The sequence below is a fragment of the Chelonoidis abingdonii genome, chromosome 2, assembly GCF_003597395.2.
Source record: "Chelonoidis abingdonii isolate Lonesome George chromosome 2, CheloAbing_2.0, whole genome shotgun sequence".
Lineage (NCBI taxonomy): Eukaryota > Metazoa > Chordata > Testudines > Testudinidae > Chelonoidis > Chelonoidis abingdonii.
Genome location: NC_133770.1, coordinates 260,878,174 through 260,895,805, shown reverse-complemented (window position 1 = coordinate 260,895,805; position 17,632 = coordinate 260,878,174). Strand labels below are relative to the sequence as shown.

At 42.4% G+C, this 17,632-nt stretch overlaps 1 protein-coding gene across 1 annotated transcript in view; it reads right to left on the bottom strand.

Annotated features, from left to right (window-relative positions):
• Positions 1–436: 436 nt before the first annotated feature.
• ERICH5 (glutamate rich 5) overlaps positions 437–17,632 on the bottom strand; it is a 25,318-nt gene continuing 8,122 nt past the window's right edge. Inside the window, exons 2-4 of the mRNA XM_075061982.1 lie at positions 9,299–9,832; positions 6,299–6,418; positions 437–1,134 (exon numbers count right to left, since the gene is read on the bottom strand). Coding sequence (XP_074918083.1) covers positions 1,124–1,134; positions 6,299–6,418; positions 9,299–9,832 — 665 coding nt within the window. The 3' untranslated portion in view covers positions 437–1,123. The remainder of the gene's footprint in view (positions 1,135–6,298; positions 6,419–9,298; positions 9,833–17,632) is intronic.

The window sequence follows — 17,632 nt, the reverse complement described above, 5'->3', positions numbered from 1 at the left end:
CAATTCAGATCCAGTATCTCCCGTAGGGCCATGCTGAGCTCTTTTTGGATTGGGACTGCATGGTCACCCGTTGAGCTGATCAGTTGCTCCACGCTGGGCAAACAGGAAATGAAATTCAAAAGTTCGCGGGGCTTTTCCTGTCTACCTGGCCAGTGCATCCGAGTTCAGATTGCTTTCCAGAGCGGTCTCAATGCTCCACTGTGGAATACCGCCCAGAGGCCAGTACCGTCGAATTGAGGCCACACTAACCCTAATCCGACATGGCAATACCGATTTCAGCGCTATTCCCCTCGGGGAGGAGCACAGAAATCAGTTTTAAGAGCCCTTTATATCGATATAAAGGGCTTCGTTGTGTGGATGGGTGCAGGGTTAAATCGGTATAAACGCGTAGTGTAGACCAGGCCCAAGTGTATGTGCTACTGGTAACCCTTTTTTTTTTTTTAAAGTCACCAAAAGACATTTGTCATCATACAGTGTCACACCCTATGTATTCTTTATCTTCTTGAAAAACTGATTGTTGCATCTAGCCAGGTCCTGTTAAATGGTGCTCTCAGGTCTTAATCCTGTATATATCTACGCACTTGAGCAACTTGATAAACATGTGTATTCCATGCACTCATTGAAATTATTCACCTGTGTAAGGTTTGGGATCAGGACTGGACCTATGTTTCTGACCTCAACCTAGCACTAACATTGAAACAACATGCAGTACTTATCTTTTGCATCCGGTATAATGCTAGTTGGTACCAATTATAAGTGTCCCTCAGATGGATTTTAAGTTACTCATTTTAACCTGGAAAACTCTTAAATGAAAATTGAGCAGTTAGACTGTTTTATATGACAATTCTTTCCACTCTATTAGCAGCATATAAAAGGCACTCTATGGTAGATAGGTAAAAAGTTCATATATTTCAATTGCTTGTTGAAGTCTTGGCAACTTGACTTCAGGAAAAATACTTAGATTTTTTCTGGTGCCCTTTGTTAATGCTTGTAGCGAAGTCCATAAAAGCTTTTTAAAATCCTCATATTTTCCCCCCAAAGCCATTAGATTAAAGAATGTTCATTTGAGCAGCTGACAGGACCAAGAAGAGGAAGTCCATATAGACCTGACTCTCATTCCTCATTATTCATTGCCTCTGAAATAGATATATAAAAAAAAAGTTAACTTGCGGTGCACTGAATATTAAGATATATATTAAAGGGAGACTGTCATCTTGAGAACCCCTTTAAATAATACGTCCTGAATAGTTTACCCCCCTGCTAGTATATTTGGAAGGATCTTTTGGGAAGGCCTGAGAAAACCACTATCCATCCTCAGCAATCCCCACCTCCTCCATCCCTGCTCTTTGTGCATGTACCTACTGTGATGTTGCACTCCATATGTTCTATGGAAATAAGCTTATAGGTGTGAATATGATGTAACAAATATGCTTTATGCAAAAGGTCTCTTGTAAGGTATGATTATAAATCTTATAATCTACTGAATACATTCCTCCTATTTGTATGTATGTATGTATGTATGTATGTATCATTCTTGTAACTGAAGCTAGAAGTATAACTTTGAGGTCCTATTGTAATTAGGCAAAGTGTGGGCCATTAATGGTGGTTTGGAAGCTTGATGGCTCCCATTGACTAGGACAAATGCTTGTAAATGGTCTGTTTACTTGCAAACCTTCGTGGGTGCGTGGAGGTCAGTCCTCGAATAATGGAGCTGGGGTCTCACAGGACATGTGAATATGTCACCTGATACTGGAATCCATCTTAAACTTGGTGCTTTTCCAGTTAGAAGAAAGGGTGGGGACCCAGAGAGACAAAAGATTCCCACCTTGTGCCAAAGATATAAAAGGGGGTGGAACAGAACAGAGGGGGTGCCCAATCATGAGAACACCCCTGCATTGCACCTAAGATGTCTGCTTAAACTAACAAGGACTGTACCGGGGAAAGGACTGGGCCCAGACTAGGAAGGAGTCTAGTCTGTGAAAGAAGCTTATTGGAACATCTCCGAGGGTGAGATTTTACCTTTCATCAGTTTCTTAATGTATTAGGCTTAGACTTGCATGTTTTTGCTTTATTTTGCTTGGTAACTTACTTTGTTCTGTCTGTTATTACTTTAATCCTATTTTTTATACTTAATAAAATCACTTTTATTAATTAACCCAGAGTAAGTGATTAATACCTGAGGGAGCAAACAGCTGTGCATATCTCTCTATCAGTGTTAGAGAGGCAGACAATTTATGAGTTTACCCTGTATAAGCTTTATATACAGCAAAACGGATTTATTTGGGGTTTGGATCCCATTGGGAACTGTGTGTCTGGGTGCTGGAGACAGGTGACCTGCTGAGCAATTTTTGGTTAAAGTTTGAAGCTTTGGGGGCGCGGACCAGACCTGGGTCTGTGTTGCAGCAGGCTAGCATGTGTGGCTCAACAAGGCAGGGTTCTGAAGATCACTGTGTGAAATAGACTATGCAGATGACCATAAACAAATCAGTGACACTGGTCACACATAAATGAGCAGCTTGAGGGGGAGTCCGTATGGGTACGCTGTTGTGTACTGCACCAACCACAATCTGAGCTTACTATTTTAGATCTCAGAAAAAATTATCCCTGTCTTTCCAAAAAACAAATTTATTTTTAAAGACATTATAACTATCCATGAAGGTGCTGTCATATATTGGGCCTTCATGTGGCTAATGCCTCTGAGACAATGGCATTGGTCATGTACACTGGTTGCTAGTCAGGCCAGAGAACCGAAGGCAATTATCAAAAATTATCAGAGGAACACAGGAATTCACATGCTGCATCAGACTCAAGGGTCATCTAGTCCAGTATCGTGTCTCTGACATTGGCTTATTATAGCCATATAAATGTCTAATCTCTTTTTGAATCTTGCCAAATTCTTGGTCTCAATGACTTCCCTTGTGGCAATGAGTTCCACAGTTTAATTACACATTGTACGACAAAGTATTTCCTTTTACAAGTTTTGAATTTCATGGAATGTTCCCTTGTTTTTGTGTTATGAGAGAGGGAAAACAGACGTTCTCACTCTACCTTTCCTAGATCATTCATTATTTTATAAACTTTCATCATGTCCCCTCTTATTCATATCCTAAAGGTAACAATCCCTATCTTTTTAAACTCTTCATATGAGATTTTTCAATCCCTTGATCATTCTTATCACCCTTCTCTGAATCCCTTCTGATTCTGCAATATCCGTGTTGAAATGAGGTGATCAGTGTCACACACAGGATTCCAGATAAAGCCACACCATGCACTGATTCATATAACAGCATTATATTCTTTGTACTATTCATCATCACATTTCTTATGCATCCTAACATATTGTTTGCTTTTTTGACTGTAGCTGCACATTGAGCAGAGGTCTTAATTGAACTGTTATCAATGAAAATGAGGCTTTGCAAAAGCTAAGTAGTTTGCTGAAACGCACAGCATGAAAGGCAACTTCTGGCCACTTTGTCCAAAAACTTATCCTTAGAGATAAAATATTTGAAGTAGAAAACATTTCTGGATCGTCACAGGCAAAGCTGTCATTGAACACAGATGCCATACCAGACTACAGCAGTCACTACACATATGGTTTCAATGCTTTGGTTCTACACAGTGGCCTAGCTATTAAAAAAATAATGAATTGGCATGTTATGGCATTGTACAAACTGCTAATGTACTAGATCACATTATACAGGTGTGAAGAGGAAGTCATCTCTATAATAGCACTTAAATATCAAATCTGCAACAAATGGCAATGTTTAAGCACATTTACCAAACTTCTTAACCACTGTGCTACATGCCTTTCAGGATTTATCGCTCTTGGCGAAAAGCTATTCTCATTATCTTGTAACACTGCAGTGTACAAAATGGTCACAGTGAACTAAACTGAAGCAAATCTATGCACATACATGGTTAAATCATGATCCAGAACTTGCTGCAGTTGTGAGTGAGTTCTTATTCAGCCCATGGAGGCTACTCTCTATTGGCTTGAAGGGGAACCAGTAATCAACACATTCCTGGACATTATCACAATAAGTGTTCAACGGCACCAGCAGGCAGCAATACGGGAGGACTGGACCAGTGCTATTCTGCATGACCAGATCTAGATTTTAAGACAGATTGACATTAACCAGATTATTATTTAAAAGTGCTAGAATTTTCATGTGAATTTAAAATAAATTATTACATGGTCTCAGTTCTGTTTAGTGACACTCAGACGGGCTAAAACAAAGAGAATTAAAAGGAGAAGCCCTGGCACAATAGTCCAAACCAGCACATGCAGAATGAGAGAAATATCTCTGGAAAAATCACAGCAGCAACAATCTTACATTTTTTATTTAATTAAGAGAATGAGACCATAGTTCAAATTCAGGCAATCCTGTTTTCTTATCAGACAGCCAGATTTAAAGTCTTAACTATATGCAGATAAGTAAACAGAATTCTTTTCGTCCTCTGTGCCTGGAGGACCACGTGGCTTTAGCTTTATGGGAAAGACTAGGCCGTGCTAGTATTTGTACTTGGAATCTGAAGAAGCTAGGACCCTTGAAAAAACAGGTTTTCTGCTCAGAGAAAGGATGGTTCAGTGGTTAGGGTGCTAACCTAGGAAGCAGGAGATCCGAGTCCAATTTCCTACTCCACCACCCAGTATGTGACCTTGGACAAGCCACTTAGTCTCTCTGTGCTTCAGTTCCTCATCTGTAAAATAGAGATAATGGTATTTCCCTGCCTCATGAGGCTATTGCAAGGAGAGTGTGAGATGTTCAGGTAATACAGTGCCGGGGGCATACAAGCAGCTTAAATTGATATTGCTTGTACACAAGAGGAAGCTACCCTCCCAAACTATCCAATACTCATTCTTTATTCTGGACATACCCACAATTTTGAGTTTCTCTACAATATCCTACAGCCAAACAGTCAAAGACCTCATAATAAAGGCTTTAAGAATCACCCTCTTTAAAATAAGAATAATCTATTGTCTAGTGTGCATATGGCCGTTTCTTTTCCACAATAGTGCAGACAGACTGAACTATGCAGCGAAATACAGACAACACGCCAAGGCATGCAGAAAAGTAGCAACAGCTCACTTTTAATTGACAATAAGTTCATCTTTATGCTGTGATGCTAACTATAAAAAACAGCTACTGGAATTTATCTTATTTTATTTCATTGTTATACAGAATGGGGGCATAAGAGAATGATAATTATACTCCTGAGTCCTCTGGCTCCTTTCGATCATATAGATTTCCGTTTATAGAGAAATTCACTATCATATTCCTAAGGTCTTAGGGTTTGATCCATCAGCTCTTAAACAAGTAGTTCTTAGTCATGTGAGTAGCCCAGTCAGAATGATCAGGACTACTCATTTGACCAATAGCTATTTGTGGGAGTAAGAGTTTGCAGGAACAGGTCCCAAGAGCCAGATTTTTAAAGGTATTTAAGCACCTAAAGACACAGACAGGCATGTAGTGGGATTTTCAAAAATCAGTGGCAGTTAGGCACCTAAGTTCTTTTAAAAATCCCATGAGGAACCTGTCTCTTTAGGCAGCTAAATACCTCTAAAAATCTGGTCCTAAGTGGCTGTCTTCCATTAAAGTTAATATGGGACCCTCTGTTTAACAGCAAGGGGGAAGAAATACCTCCCATGAAGTGCCTGCACGATGATGGAAATGAAAGAGGTATAATTTGAGTGTAAAGTTAAATTCTTCTGGAGTGATGTTCTTATCCCCCTACATTTATTATTTTTCATGTATTTGTTTTTAAATATTCTTTCATCAGCTCATGCTTTCTACTTACCCACATGATTGCACTGACTCTGGAATTTGCACTTATCCTAGTGTTATGTTGCTGAATTCAACTGCTAATAACAAAAAGCAGGAGGATCTAAAATGAAGGATCATCATGGAAAGGAAATCTCAGAGTTGTGATAATAAACTATTCGTAAGAACAAGTCTAGCAAATAGTAACTATGGGATTCATGCTCTTAATGAAACATCTAATTTTCCAGGCCTGTGCATTAAAGAAAGTCTACCATTTTTGCCAAACAGCGAATGATTTACTGGTTATAGGAACATTATATAAATGAGATCTGACAGAATGCACAACTTACGCTTGATTGCTACCACAAAAAAGGAGACATCTTTAAAGATAAATATGCCTCCTGTGTTAAAATCAGAAGGCAGCAGCTGCAAATTGAGAATGCAATGATAATGAAAGATATGTTCATTAACATTGTACACCTTTTCTGTCTCTTAAATGATAATATACATGGTCCTTCACTTCTCTGTCAACATACCTATCTCTCTGGCTGCTGTAGCATCCACAGCTTCTCCTGTTTCTTCTTCTTCTTTTGTTTCAGTCCCCTCACTTATTAGCTCACTGTGCTTCTCAGTTTCCACTTTTTCTCCCATCTCACCTGGAAACAGTAACCATGGATATCAAATTAGGATACCCTTAACCAGTATTAAGTGCCCCCAGCTCTTTTCTGCATGGCTGATCTGGTTTTGTCAGCTCTGCAACAGCTTCTATAGACACAGAAATACGTCAACACCTGAATGAATCAATAGATAAGAGACATTCAAATACAACATACAATTGTGGAGGTACATGCATGTTTCATGTCCATAAAATGTTCCTGCTTCACTTGTTATTCAGAGCACTCTGACCTGAGGCTTGATTTCATATTTAAACTGGTTTTGTTTTCTTATGTAACTATGATTTTTACTGTAAACTTTTAATACAGATATCGTTATCAAGATCATAAATATATAAATTTAAGTCAACAACACAAATAGAAAAAAGTGGTAGCATGCAGTTCCGGCTGAAATATAAAACTAAATTATTTGCCTCACTGTCATCCCTCTTAGTAGTATCAGTGAATTAAGAAAATTAAAAAAAACATACTGTAAATAAATTGAGGAGCCCAATCATTGCAAAAATACATGGAAAGAATCCTCCTCCCTGTGCATGTGCGAGCAAACATACAAATTAACAGTATGTGGAAGAGCACCATTTTGAGATAGACATCAGCAAAACTGTACACAGAGTTTGTCCAAAAAGGAATCCTGCTTTGAGATGAACGGGAACAACAGTGACTAGATGGTCAAAATAACCCCCATATCTGTCCTTCAAACAAACAATCAGGTTTTTTTTATTGCAAAAATGTCTCAATATACAGTCCATGCTACATGGATTACTAGATGGGGTTCTGCTTCCAACAGAATGCCAGTAAGCTAATAAGGGCCAGTTAATGGAATAATCAAGTAATCAGTCTAACCAAGTCAGCCATATAGCTTTTATGTAACACAAGTATTTTATTCTAGTAATTTAACACGTGGAGATAAATTACCATCTCATGAAGAAACAGATTCCAAAATCTCTTAAACAAGAATACATAAGAGTGGAGAAGGCAGCATCTGTACCTCAGATATTTCTATGGGAGGTGTAAGGTTCACAACATAGATTCAGGAGAGTCAACACATTTATGGGTGGTAATGATACATAGCCAAGTGACTGCATGTGTCATTAAGTTCCGCTTGAAGAAGTGACCTTTCCGCCTCTTCAGTAGGAATGTGCAGTGGAAGAGGCTGTTGGTGGCACGCTCTCCTACAAAGAACATGACTTATGTGCCACCCATTTGTGCTCCCCTAGGGAACGCCTCTCCCTGAGGCATCCAATTCTTTAATGAGTAATTGCCACTTATTATTAGACACCTGATCCCTAACTTAAGCTACTCTGCCAGTGAGAAACCCAATCCATGCATGGGATACTCTGCCCTCATGTGTAAACACTCCCTTGAATCTCTGACTCACTGAGCAGCCTTCTCCTGAGATAACTTACCCCACCTTGCAGTCTCCCCTTCCATGAGTTCCCCAGGCCCTTAAAGCATATTCCACCTTTGTGAGGCACTGCAAATACTGTTAGGCACCCACACTCCTTGACATGATCTTTCTCCCCAGATATCTACTTTTCCTCTTCTTTGAGAAACCCTACCAGATGCTCCTCCTTTTCTTACACTCATATCGCTTGTGCTTTTCCACTTCTCTAGCAGCTAGCCCTGTAAAATGGCTCTTCTGCACATTCCCATCCACCCAGCCACAGCTTGTCTTGTTTTTTTTGAATTGGTAGAACATCACCACAATAGAAAGCAGAACTCTGTATTATAAAGCCAAATGCACCCCTGGTGTAACTCCAATAGAATTAGACCAGAGAGAAATATGCCCCACAGTATAACTGAGAGCATAGCAAAGACTACTTCTGCTTCTCTCTCTCTCTCTCTCTCTCTCTCTCAAAGAGACCCACTGACTCCCTGCAAGGTAAAAGGACTTTCTATGCAGTTAGCTTGATGCCTATGTTACTTACACTTCTAGAACAACTGCATCCAGCACTCTATAGGTGCTTTACAGATAAACTACACATGGAACGACCTGTCCTTTCTATAGCTTGCGGAGATTCCACTCCCCCAACAAGGATAACACCACAATAATATTTACATCAGCTATGTAGTAAAATGTGATGGATAAAATAATTTTGATGGATAAATAATTCATGCTATCCTGCTTTTGTAACATGATTCTATGGCCTGCTTTCATAACCTATGTCAAACTTTGCTAAGTACTTTGCTCAAGGATAGCAACGTGGAATGTTTAGAGAACATCAACAGGCAAATAACCCTCTGTACATGCAAACAAACCTATGTACCCCACGTCTGCATACCCCTGAAAATATGCTGTATCACTGTGGTCTGATATGACGTAAATCATGGTATATAAATGTACTGCTTGCCATGCCTTGGGGTGTCACTCCTCTGGCATTAGTCGGGGAGGGCACCCGTCCAGCTGGTTGTCGAATAAAGGTCTGTATAAAGCTCTATCTTGTCTCTGTGCCTCCTTGGAGTAATTGACTCGCTCCGGGGAGAACGAGCCCATTTGGCTAACAATAATATGGCATTTGTTGCTATTGAGCAATAATACTTTACAAAGAAACAACCGATAGCACTTAAACGAGGAGTCTAAGGGATATTTTATCTAACCAAAAAAACACAGAGTATGAAATGAAGTAGCACAGTCAACAACTGGTAGTGCTGAGAGGCTTTATTACAGTTACTACAATTTTGACTTCTGTGCATGAGGCTTTCCCAACCACATTCTTTCATATAATACAGTGTAAGAACTCTGTGGACTAAATTCTGCCCTCACACACTCATGTGCAGCGTTGACTGTAGTCAACAGGACTTGCACACAAGTCTCTGAAGGCAGAATTTGGCCTCCTGAATCTGCAAAAGCACAAATATTACCCTCAATGAGTTGGTCCTCTTTGTTACTTTGTACTTTCCTGACTATTTCTGTTACAGGGCTGACACTTCCCTCTGCCGGTTCAGCAGGTGGCGGTATCCCAGTGCCCTCTGATGGTTTGGCAGGCGGCGGTATCCCAGTGCCCTCTGCCGGTCCCACAGGTGGCGGTATCCCAGTGCCCTCTGCTGGTCCTGCAGGTGGCGGTATCCCAGTGCCCTCTGCCGGTCCCACAGGTGGCGGTATCCTAGTGCCCTCTGCTGGCCCCGCAGGTGGCGGTATCCCAATGTGTTCCGCTGGTGGTCCAGTGCCCCCTAGGCGTTCTGCAGCCAGCGGTCGAGTGCCCTCCAGATCCACTCTTTTATAGTTAGAATTAACACATTCTGCTGCTGCTGCTGGAATCAAAATTTCTGGCTCCTCTGCTGGAAGATTCTCACTAGGTTTTGTCTCCTCAGGTGTGAGATCCACCTCCTCCATTGGATCTAACTTAGTCTGGTCAGGTATGGTTTCATTTTCATCTGTGGTCGGAAAGTTTTCATCTGAAGTAGGTTTTATTTATTGTAATTAAAAAGAAAAAGAGAAAATATGACATTAATGAACAAGTGTTTAAAATAGATCAGTAGTAAACCAGGATAGCACTTGTGCAATTATGTCACAACTAGAGCTTAGTGAAGTGCTTTTGGTGAATAGTAAATTTGCTGAAAATGCATTTTTCAGGGCACCAAAACTATCTGCTACATATGCTAAATATCTGTATGCCCCTTCATGCTTGACTTGTAATCTCTAAAGGTTTACATTGTTTTGGTTTTGAGTGCAATTACGTAAAAGAAAAAAATAATTCCACATTTGTAAATTGCACTTACACAACAAAAAGATTGCACTTGTATGAGATGAACTGAAAAATACTGTTTTTTCTATTTTTTTTTTACAGTGCAAATATTTGTAACAAAAAATAATATTAAATGAGCACTGTACACTTTGTATTCTGTGTTATAACTGAAATCAATATATTTGAAAATGTTAAAAACCCCCAAAAATATTTATAATAAATTTCATATTCTACTATTGTTTAACAGTGCAATTAAAACTGATTGAGATTATTTTTTATAATTTTGTGATTAACTGCGATTTTTTAAAATCATTTGACAGCCCTAAAAATATATTTTGAAAAATTGGAAGTGTTTTTTGTCTTAGTCATTTTGAAAAATAATGTTTGGACTTTTCATATCAAAAATGTATTTTTATTTTGATATTTAGCTAAATTTAAAAACAAAAGAGTGAAAAACACCCAAAAAACCCTGGAAACAAATAATTTTGGTTTAAACAAAATATTTTATTTGACCCTAAATTATTTTTTTCAGTTCTCTCATTTGCCTTGAACAAAATCAGGTTGTTTTTTTTTTAAATTTCAGCTTAACCCCGGAACCAAAAAAAAAATATATATATATATAAAAAAAATTCACTCAGCTCTAGTTACAACCTGTAAGACAGTTTGCAGTTGTGTATAAAACTTATTCTTTAAATAGATCTGTCATTCCTATGAGTAAAGCTTATTGAATATGTAAGTTTTGTTTGAGCCAGGCCCACATGATCAGATACTGACTAAGGAAACAATAATTTCTACAGCACAAATATGCATGCAGCAAGTGTACTGAGGGTTAAATCCTACCCTTGGATACATATAGGGTTGCCAGACGTCCAGTTTGAGTTAAAAAGGGACCCTGGCAGCTCCGGTCAGCACAGCCAGCAGTGCAACGGGGCTAGGGCAGGCACCCTGCTGGCCCTGGCTCCACACGACTAGAGGAAGCAGCTGGCATGTCCAGCTCCTAGGTGCAGGGTATGCTGCCTTGCCCCACGTGCCAGGTCCATAGATCCCACTGGCAAGGAACCTTGGCCAACAGAAGCTGCAGGGGTGGCGCCTGCGGGCAGCTCGCAGAGCCCCCTGGCCCCTCTGCCTAAGGAGCCCGAACATGCCGGCTGCTTCTGGGAGCTGCCTCAGGTAAGCGCCACCCAGAGCGCACATCCAGAACCCATTCCTGCATCCCACTTCCCTGCCCCAGCCCGGAGTCCCCTCCCACACCCAAATTCCCTCCAGAGCCCACACCCCCTCCTGCACCCCAACCCCCCACCCCAGTCCAGAGCCCCTCCTGTACCGAAACTCTCTCCCAGAACCTGCAATGCTTCCCACACCCCAACCCCCTGCCCTAGTGCTGAGCTCCTTCCCACACTCTGAACCCCTCGGCCCTAGCCCAGAGCCTCCTCCTGCACCCCAAACCCCTCATCCCTGCCCCCGCCAGAGCACTCACTCCCTCCCACACCCCAACCCATTGCCCCAACCCCTTCCATCGTCGGGGTGCGAGCTTCCTCTTGCACTCCGAACCCGTCATTTCTGGCCCCACTCCAGAGCCCTCACCCCTGCCCACATCCCAACGCCCTGCCCCAGCCCAGTTAAAGTGAGTGATGGTTGAGAGCCAGCGATGGAGTGAGCTGGGGGCAGGGCCTCAGAGAAGAGGTGGGGCAGGGCAAGAGTGTTCGGTATTGACAACCCTAGATACACACGGGTGGCTTCTAATGGTGCTTACAAATGGGGTGCCATGTCTTTCACTTGAAAATGCAAACCACTGAGCTAGATTTTCCTATTCAATAGAATCAGCAGCCATTAGTAGATTCTCCCCTGTATGCAGCCACACAGTTCGTGTTAATGTTAGCAGTGGTAATATGCATACTAGACATATTAAGGAGAGACCTATATCCCAAAGCATGATGGGACACCTGCCTAAATGCTACCATCTAATCACCGCTAACCTCAGTGAAGATCACGGCATTGACAGCATACAGTACTTCACATACATGACAAGAAAAAGCATTTTAACTTCTTAACATTTTTAACACTGAACTACTGTACATATTACTCTCTCTTATATCATAGGCTATACCAGGGGTCGGCAACCGATGGCACGCGAGCCAATTTTTAATGGCACGCGGCTGCCTGCTGGGACTCCGCGTGTCATTAAAAATCCTGCCGACGCAGCAAGCCGCGGGGTTCGCGGTCTCGCGCCTCAGCGCTGCCCTGGCGCAGCAAGCCGCCAGCCTCTCGCCCGCCTTCCCCCAGAGCCCTGCCGCCGCCCGCGCAGCGCTCTGGGGGCTGGGCTGCGCGCTCCCGCTCGGCAGCGTTTGGCTCCGCGGGGAGGGTAAGATGCTCCCCGCTCACCTGAAGCCCTGCCGCCGCGCGCACAGCGCTCTGAGGGGCAGGACGGAGCAGGGCTGCCCGCTGGGGCGGCAGGGCTCCGGATGAGCGAGGAGCCTCATGGTAAGGGGGCTGGCTCCGGGGCTGGGGTTGGCTAACGTTCAGGGAGGATGGATAGGAGTGGGTGGGCGCAGGAGGCAGGGGTTGGATGGAGAGTCCGGGTCTGTTGGGCAGGGCTGCAGAGCTATGTCGTCTCTGGAAGGGGTGGTCAGGGGACAGGGGTTGGATGAGTCAGGACTAGATGCGAGGGATGGAGAGGGTTGCGGGAAGTTCATTGGTCTCTTTCATGTTTGCTGTTCTTTTTCATTGGCCAAATGCTAGCTAGCTGCAGATGATGGAATATCCATTACTAAGCACAGCTTCCCTCCTGTGTTAGTTTAGAGACCTTGAGCTGTTAGGGCAGAACCCTTCTTCTTGTAAGCACTATGCACCATCTATGGCCTGAGTGATTTTCATCTATTCCGTTGGTGTCTCCTAAGGTGTTTCTTTGAGTCTGTTCCTGGAATGGTTCTTTGGAGGTTTGGGTCGTTGTGGGGGTGGGCGGCAGTAGCGCTAGGGGGGGTGTACGGGGTCCAGAGTTCTGGGGATCCTGTCAGGGGTGGGGGGGAGCGATTAGATAGCATGGGAGTCCAGGGGGTCTGTCTGGGTGTTGAGAGTTGGATAGGGTTGGAGCAGGGACAGGTGGGGATAGTCTTGGGGGCAGGCAGGAGATAAGGGGCAGGCGGGCTTGATAGGGGTGGGATTCAGGAGGGGGTAGTTGGACAGAGGGGGGGTTGGCGGACTTTACTGGGGGTGCAGTCACCCAGCCCTCTGCCCTGAGCACTGCCCACTCAGGCCCTGCCTGAGCCTGTACCACCCAGCCCTCCTGACTTCCTTAACGCCCCCATGACCCCTACCCTGACACCTGCACCCCACACATACCCGAGCCCCCCTACCCTGACCCTGCCCTCACATGCCCCAGCGCTGACTCTTGCACATCCCCAGCCCCCGCCCCCACAATCGCATGGCACCCTGCCACATCGCCACCCCCACCCTTGAGCCACCAACGGACCCCTCACCTACTCACATCCCACCTGCACCCCCTCACACCACATGGAGCTCCAGGTAAAGTGCCCCAATCCAACCTCCTGCTCCAACCATGAGCCCCCTTCATTTCGCTCCTGGCCAGACCTTCACCCCAGCCCTGTGCTTGGTCACTTCCTACTCTCAGCTCAGTGCAGAGAGAGGAAGAGAATGGGCCAAAAACCGGGAGAAGTAGGTACCCACTGTATGTGGGCAGGGCCGACCCCAGCCGGCACTGGCTGAGCAGGTCCAGCAGCTGGGATCCGCGCTGGCAGAGCTGGAGGATCGGACCCCTGAGCGGCAGTGAGCTGAGCGCTCAAGCCCGCTGCGGTCTGCGGTGTTGGTGTCACTAGGCATAATCTAGGTAACTCGGGGAAATGGAAGACCACCGAGTGTCGACAAAGCCCTTCTGTCTAGGCCCTCAATGACCATTGTTCCTCCATGTTTACCTTTGTGTAACCTAGTGTAACCTAATGTGTAAATAGCTTAAAATGTAATGTCAGCAGTTAGTTTTCTGATTGTAACAGCCGTTCCCTGCTGTAATACACTGGAGCTAAATTGAAGCAAGTTTCAAGGCCACTCTTAGCTACAGCATACATGTCTCTGCCAGCAGAAAGGGAGAGGGAGGGGGAAGACAAAAAATTGAATGAGAAAGATACTGCAGCTGGGAGTGAAGGAGGGGGAGTAAAAAATCAGTCAGTAAGAAAAGTTTTGCAGTAACAACTGGGATATAAAAGGAAGAAACTGGTTGTTTTAGGTATGCAGGATTTTTGAGATTACATTCTCCCTCGCACCTTATTTGAGCTCAAATAAACTTGTGTTTTGCTTCTCCACTCTGGTGTGTTCATTGGCGCTACGCACTCCGGGCCACGAACCGCTGTTGCTTAGCCTCTGGCACTTTGTGCCAGCAACATGGGGTCCCGGCCACCAGCCCCACACAGCCCGCTGCCGATCTGGGGTTCTGGCTGCCAGACCCTTCCCAGCTAGGGTCCCGGCCGCAGGCCCCACTCAGCTCACTGCCAGCCTAGGTGAACAGAACCCCAGACCAGCAGCGGACTGAGTGGGTCGGTGGCGTAAGATCAACATTTTAATTTAATTTTAAATGAAGCTTCTTAAACATTCTGAAAACCTTGTTTATTTTACAATACAACACTAGTTTAGTTATATAATATATAGACTTGTAGAGAGAGACCTTCTAAAAAACATTAAAATATATGACCGGCTCGCAAAACCTTAAATGAGAGTGAATAAATGAAGACTCGGCACACCGCTTCTGAAAGGTTGCCGACCCCTGGACTATACATTCAAATGTACTTCTCTGCTAGTATGGGAGGAAGATTTGAAATACTGTAAACATAAACTAAACAGTTCTGGCTCCTTCATCTGTGATTGGATTACAGGGTAAATAAAGCTATGGGTCTGCTAGCCAGATGAAGTTTAGGAAAAGAAAATTGAACAAAATTGTTTTTATGCATCATTTCTATAGGCATTTTATCATAAAGTTGAAAAAGTCACAGAATGAGCCATCAAATTAATACCAATCTACCAGGCTGATTTAATCATCATCTGATTAAATTTGCCAAGACATTGAATTAAACTATCTCACAAAATATATTAGGATGAAAGAACCCTTAGGGAGTTCATGGAGGAAATGCGTTAATATAGTAATTGCAAGATTCTGACAAATTGCATTTTCTGGTGAAATGATGATTGTGCTGATGAGAGCTGTCAACAGAATTAAGCAATATTTTAAACACGTAGGGGAATGGCTGAAGAATGTAAAATCTTGTTTTTAATTAGATTATTTGAGTCTGGTTGCTTTTAAGATAAATTCATCGTGGTAACTCCTTGAAGGGAAAAACAACTTTCTGTGAGAGGCACTCAGGGAGAAAACAGTATTTCCCCTGGGGCACTCAGGTGAAGCAGTCCCCTAAGAAGTGTCAAGTGCATGTGCATTCTGGTTGAAGTGAGTAGGAGTACAAGGAAAGACAACTGAGGCAGATGAGTGGCAGGAATTGAGGCTCAAAAGTGACAACATATATGGAAAAAACCTGCTAAACACAGGTCTCTCTCATTTGCATAGGAAACTATAATCTGAACCAAGGCACTGGGCTACCAAGAATGAATTATTCTTTCTTTATATGCTAAGTGGATCTTGGCAAGGTTTGTAATCACAAAGTAAGATTGCAGGTCTTAGCTAAATTTACTGAAAGGGTTAATGAAGAGTTATTACCATTGATTACATTATGATTTTTACTTATTGCATGGGGTTTATTATTATGATTTATATAAGTTATTAATATTTTAATTGATTGATATTATAAAATACATATTACTGTACAGTTGGGCTTTATAATGGCATAGCAAAGAAAGTTTTCTGCTTTATCTTCTCACTGGAAAAATCTTCACAGTAATAAATTAAAATAATTTGGGAATTTAAAAAAGTGTGATTGTGAATTAAAAGCCAAACTGCAAATATTTTAAACAGTATTGTACATGATAAAGAAATAGATATATACATAAAGCCACAACTGTTTCATGTTTTCATGCAAACGAGCATTGTCAAATATTGAGGTGCACAGTAGTTTGCAAAGTAATTCAAGGTATAGTGGGAAGAGGGACATGAAATGAGGGGTTTTAAGTATCCGATTACAAAGAACTATAACAAGCCAAATTCAAGAAGGCGGCACGCACAGATTTCTTAAAGGGTTGGGTTTTTCCAGGAGAAGGGGTACTTTCTGGTCATGGCCCATATTTTCAAAAGCAAGTGCAATTCATGATTTTCCCATGCCCCAGTTTTTGTGTGTTCAACTTGAGACAGCTTAAAGGGGTGTGGTTTTCAAGAAGGGGGTGATCACCACTTTCTGTAAATAAGGCCTTTTAAAAGATGTCTCAGGTTGGACACCAAAGATGGAGGCATCCATAATCAGTAGGTTCTTTTGAAAATTTGTATCTTCGGAGTCTGATCCTGCAAACACTAACACATGAGTTAACGTTACTTGTGCAAGTAAAATTACTGGCATGTGTGTTTACAGAATTGAACCCTTAATTACATTACACATCAACAAAAAATTAGTTTTGACTTTCAAATAAGTAAAAGATTACAATAGGTTACAGAATAAAATCCTCATTATGCTAGAACTGTGTGCACTTGACATTTTACACTTAACCAGGACCCTGTCAGTTCCACTTATTATAAAACCTAGGTTTTGGTTCTGCAGTATCAAGGTTTTCAAAATCTAACATCAACAGAAATATTTCTAGATTTTAAATATTTCAGTAGAAACAATTTTTGAAAAATTCCTAATCCTTCCCTGCAAATATTGCAGCAACTTGGTGTTTTAATAGTACCATAAAGTGAAAATAAATGAAAACTGACTAGAAAAAAATTGAAGTAAGTAATCTGGTCTCATTGTCAAAGCATAATATAGTGCAAAAAGTGAATAAGCAAATAAAGTGAAAAATAGGTTAGATTTATCTACCACCTTTCCTCCAAGGATCTCAAGGCACTTTACAGACATTAATCCACATATTAATTAAGAATAGTGATCCAGAACATGACCAGGAGATAGCTAAGGATACTCTACATTTTACCAGTGGAGAAGCTGAGGCACAGAGAAACTAAGTGGCTTTACCAAGATCACACAAAGAGTAAGTGACTGCACAAGGAAAAAGATCCAAGCCTCAGTTCCAAGTCATCTGCACCAGCCACTAACCCATGCTTCCTTCTAGTGGCAAGATAAGCACAGAGTATCTGCGCACCAGGATGCAAACCCTATGCTGTAGGAGCCAATACAATTGCCCTCTACTTGAACAACAGACCTTGTGCTTAGTCTACAGCCCTTTACTCAAAATCCAGTTTGCACCTTTTCACATCTGACGACAGGTTTTATATAATTTGTTGTCATACAGCATAAGTCCCAATTCTGAACCTTAGCGTCCAAAATGTGGGTGCCTGCATGAAACCTCCAAGCTTAATTACCAGCTTAGATCTGATAGTGCTGCCACCAGCCAGGAATTCCAGTGCCTG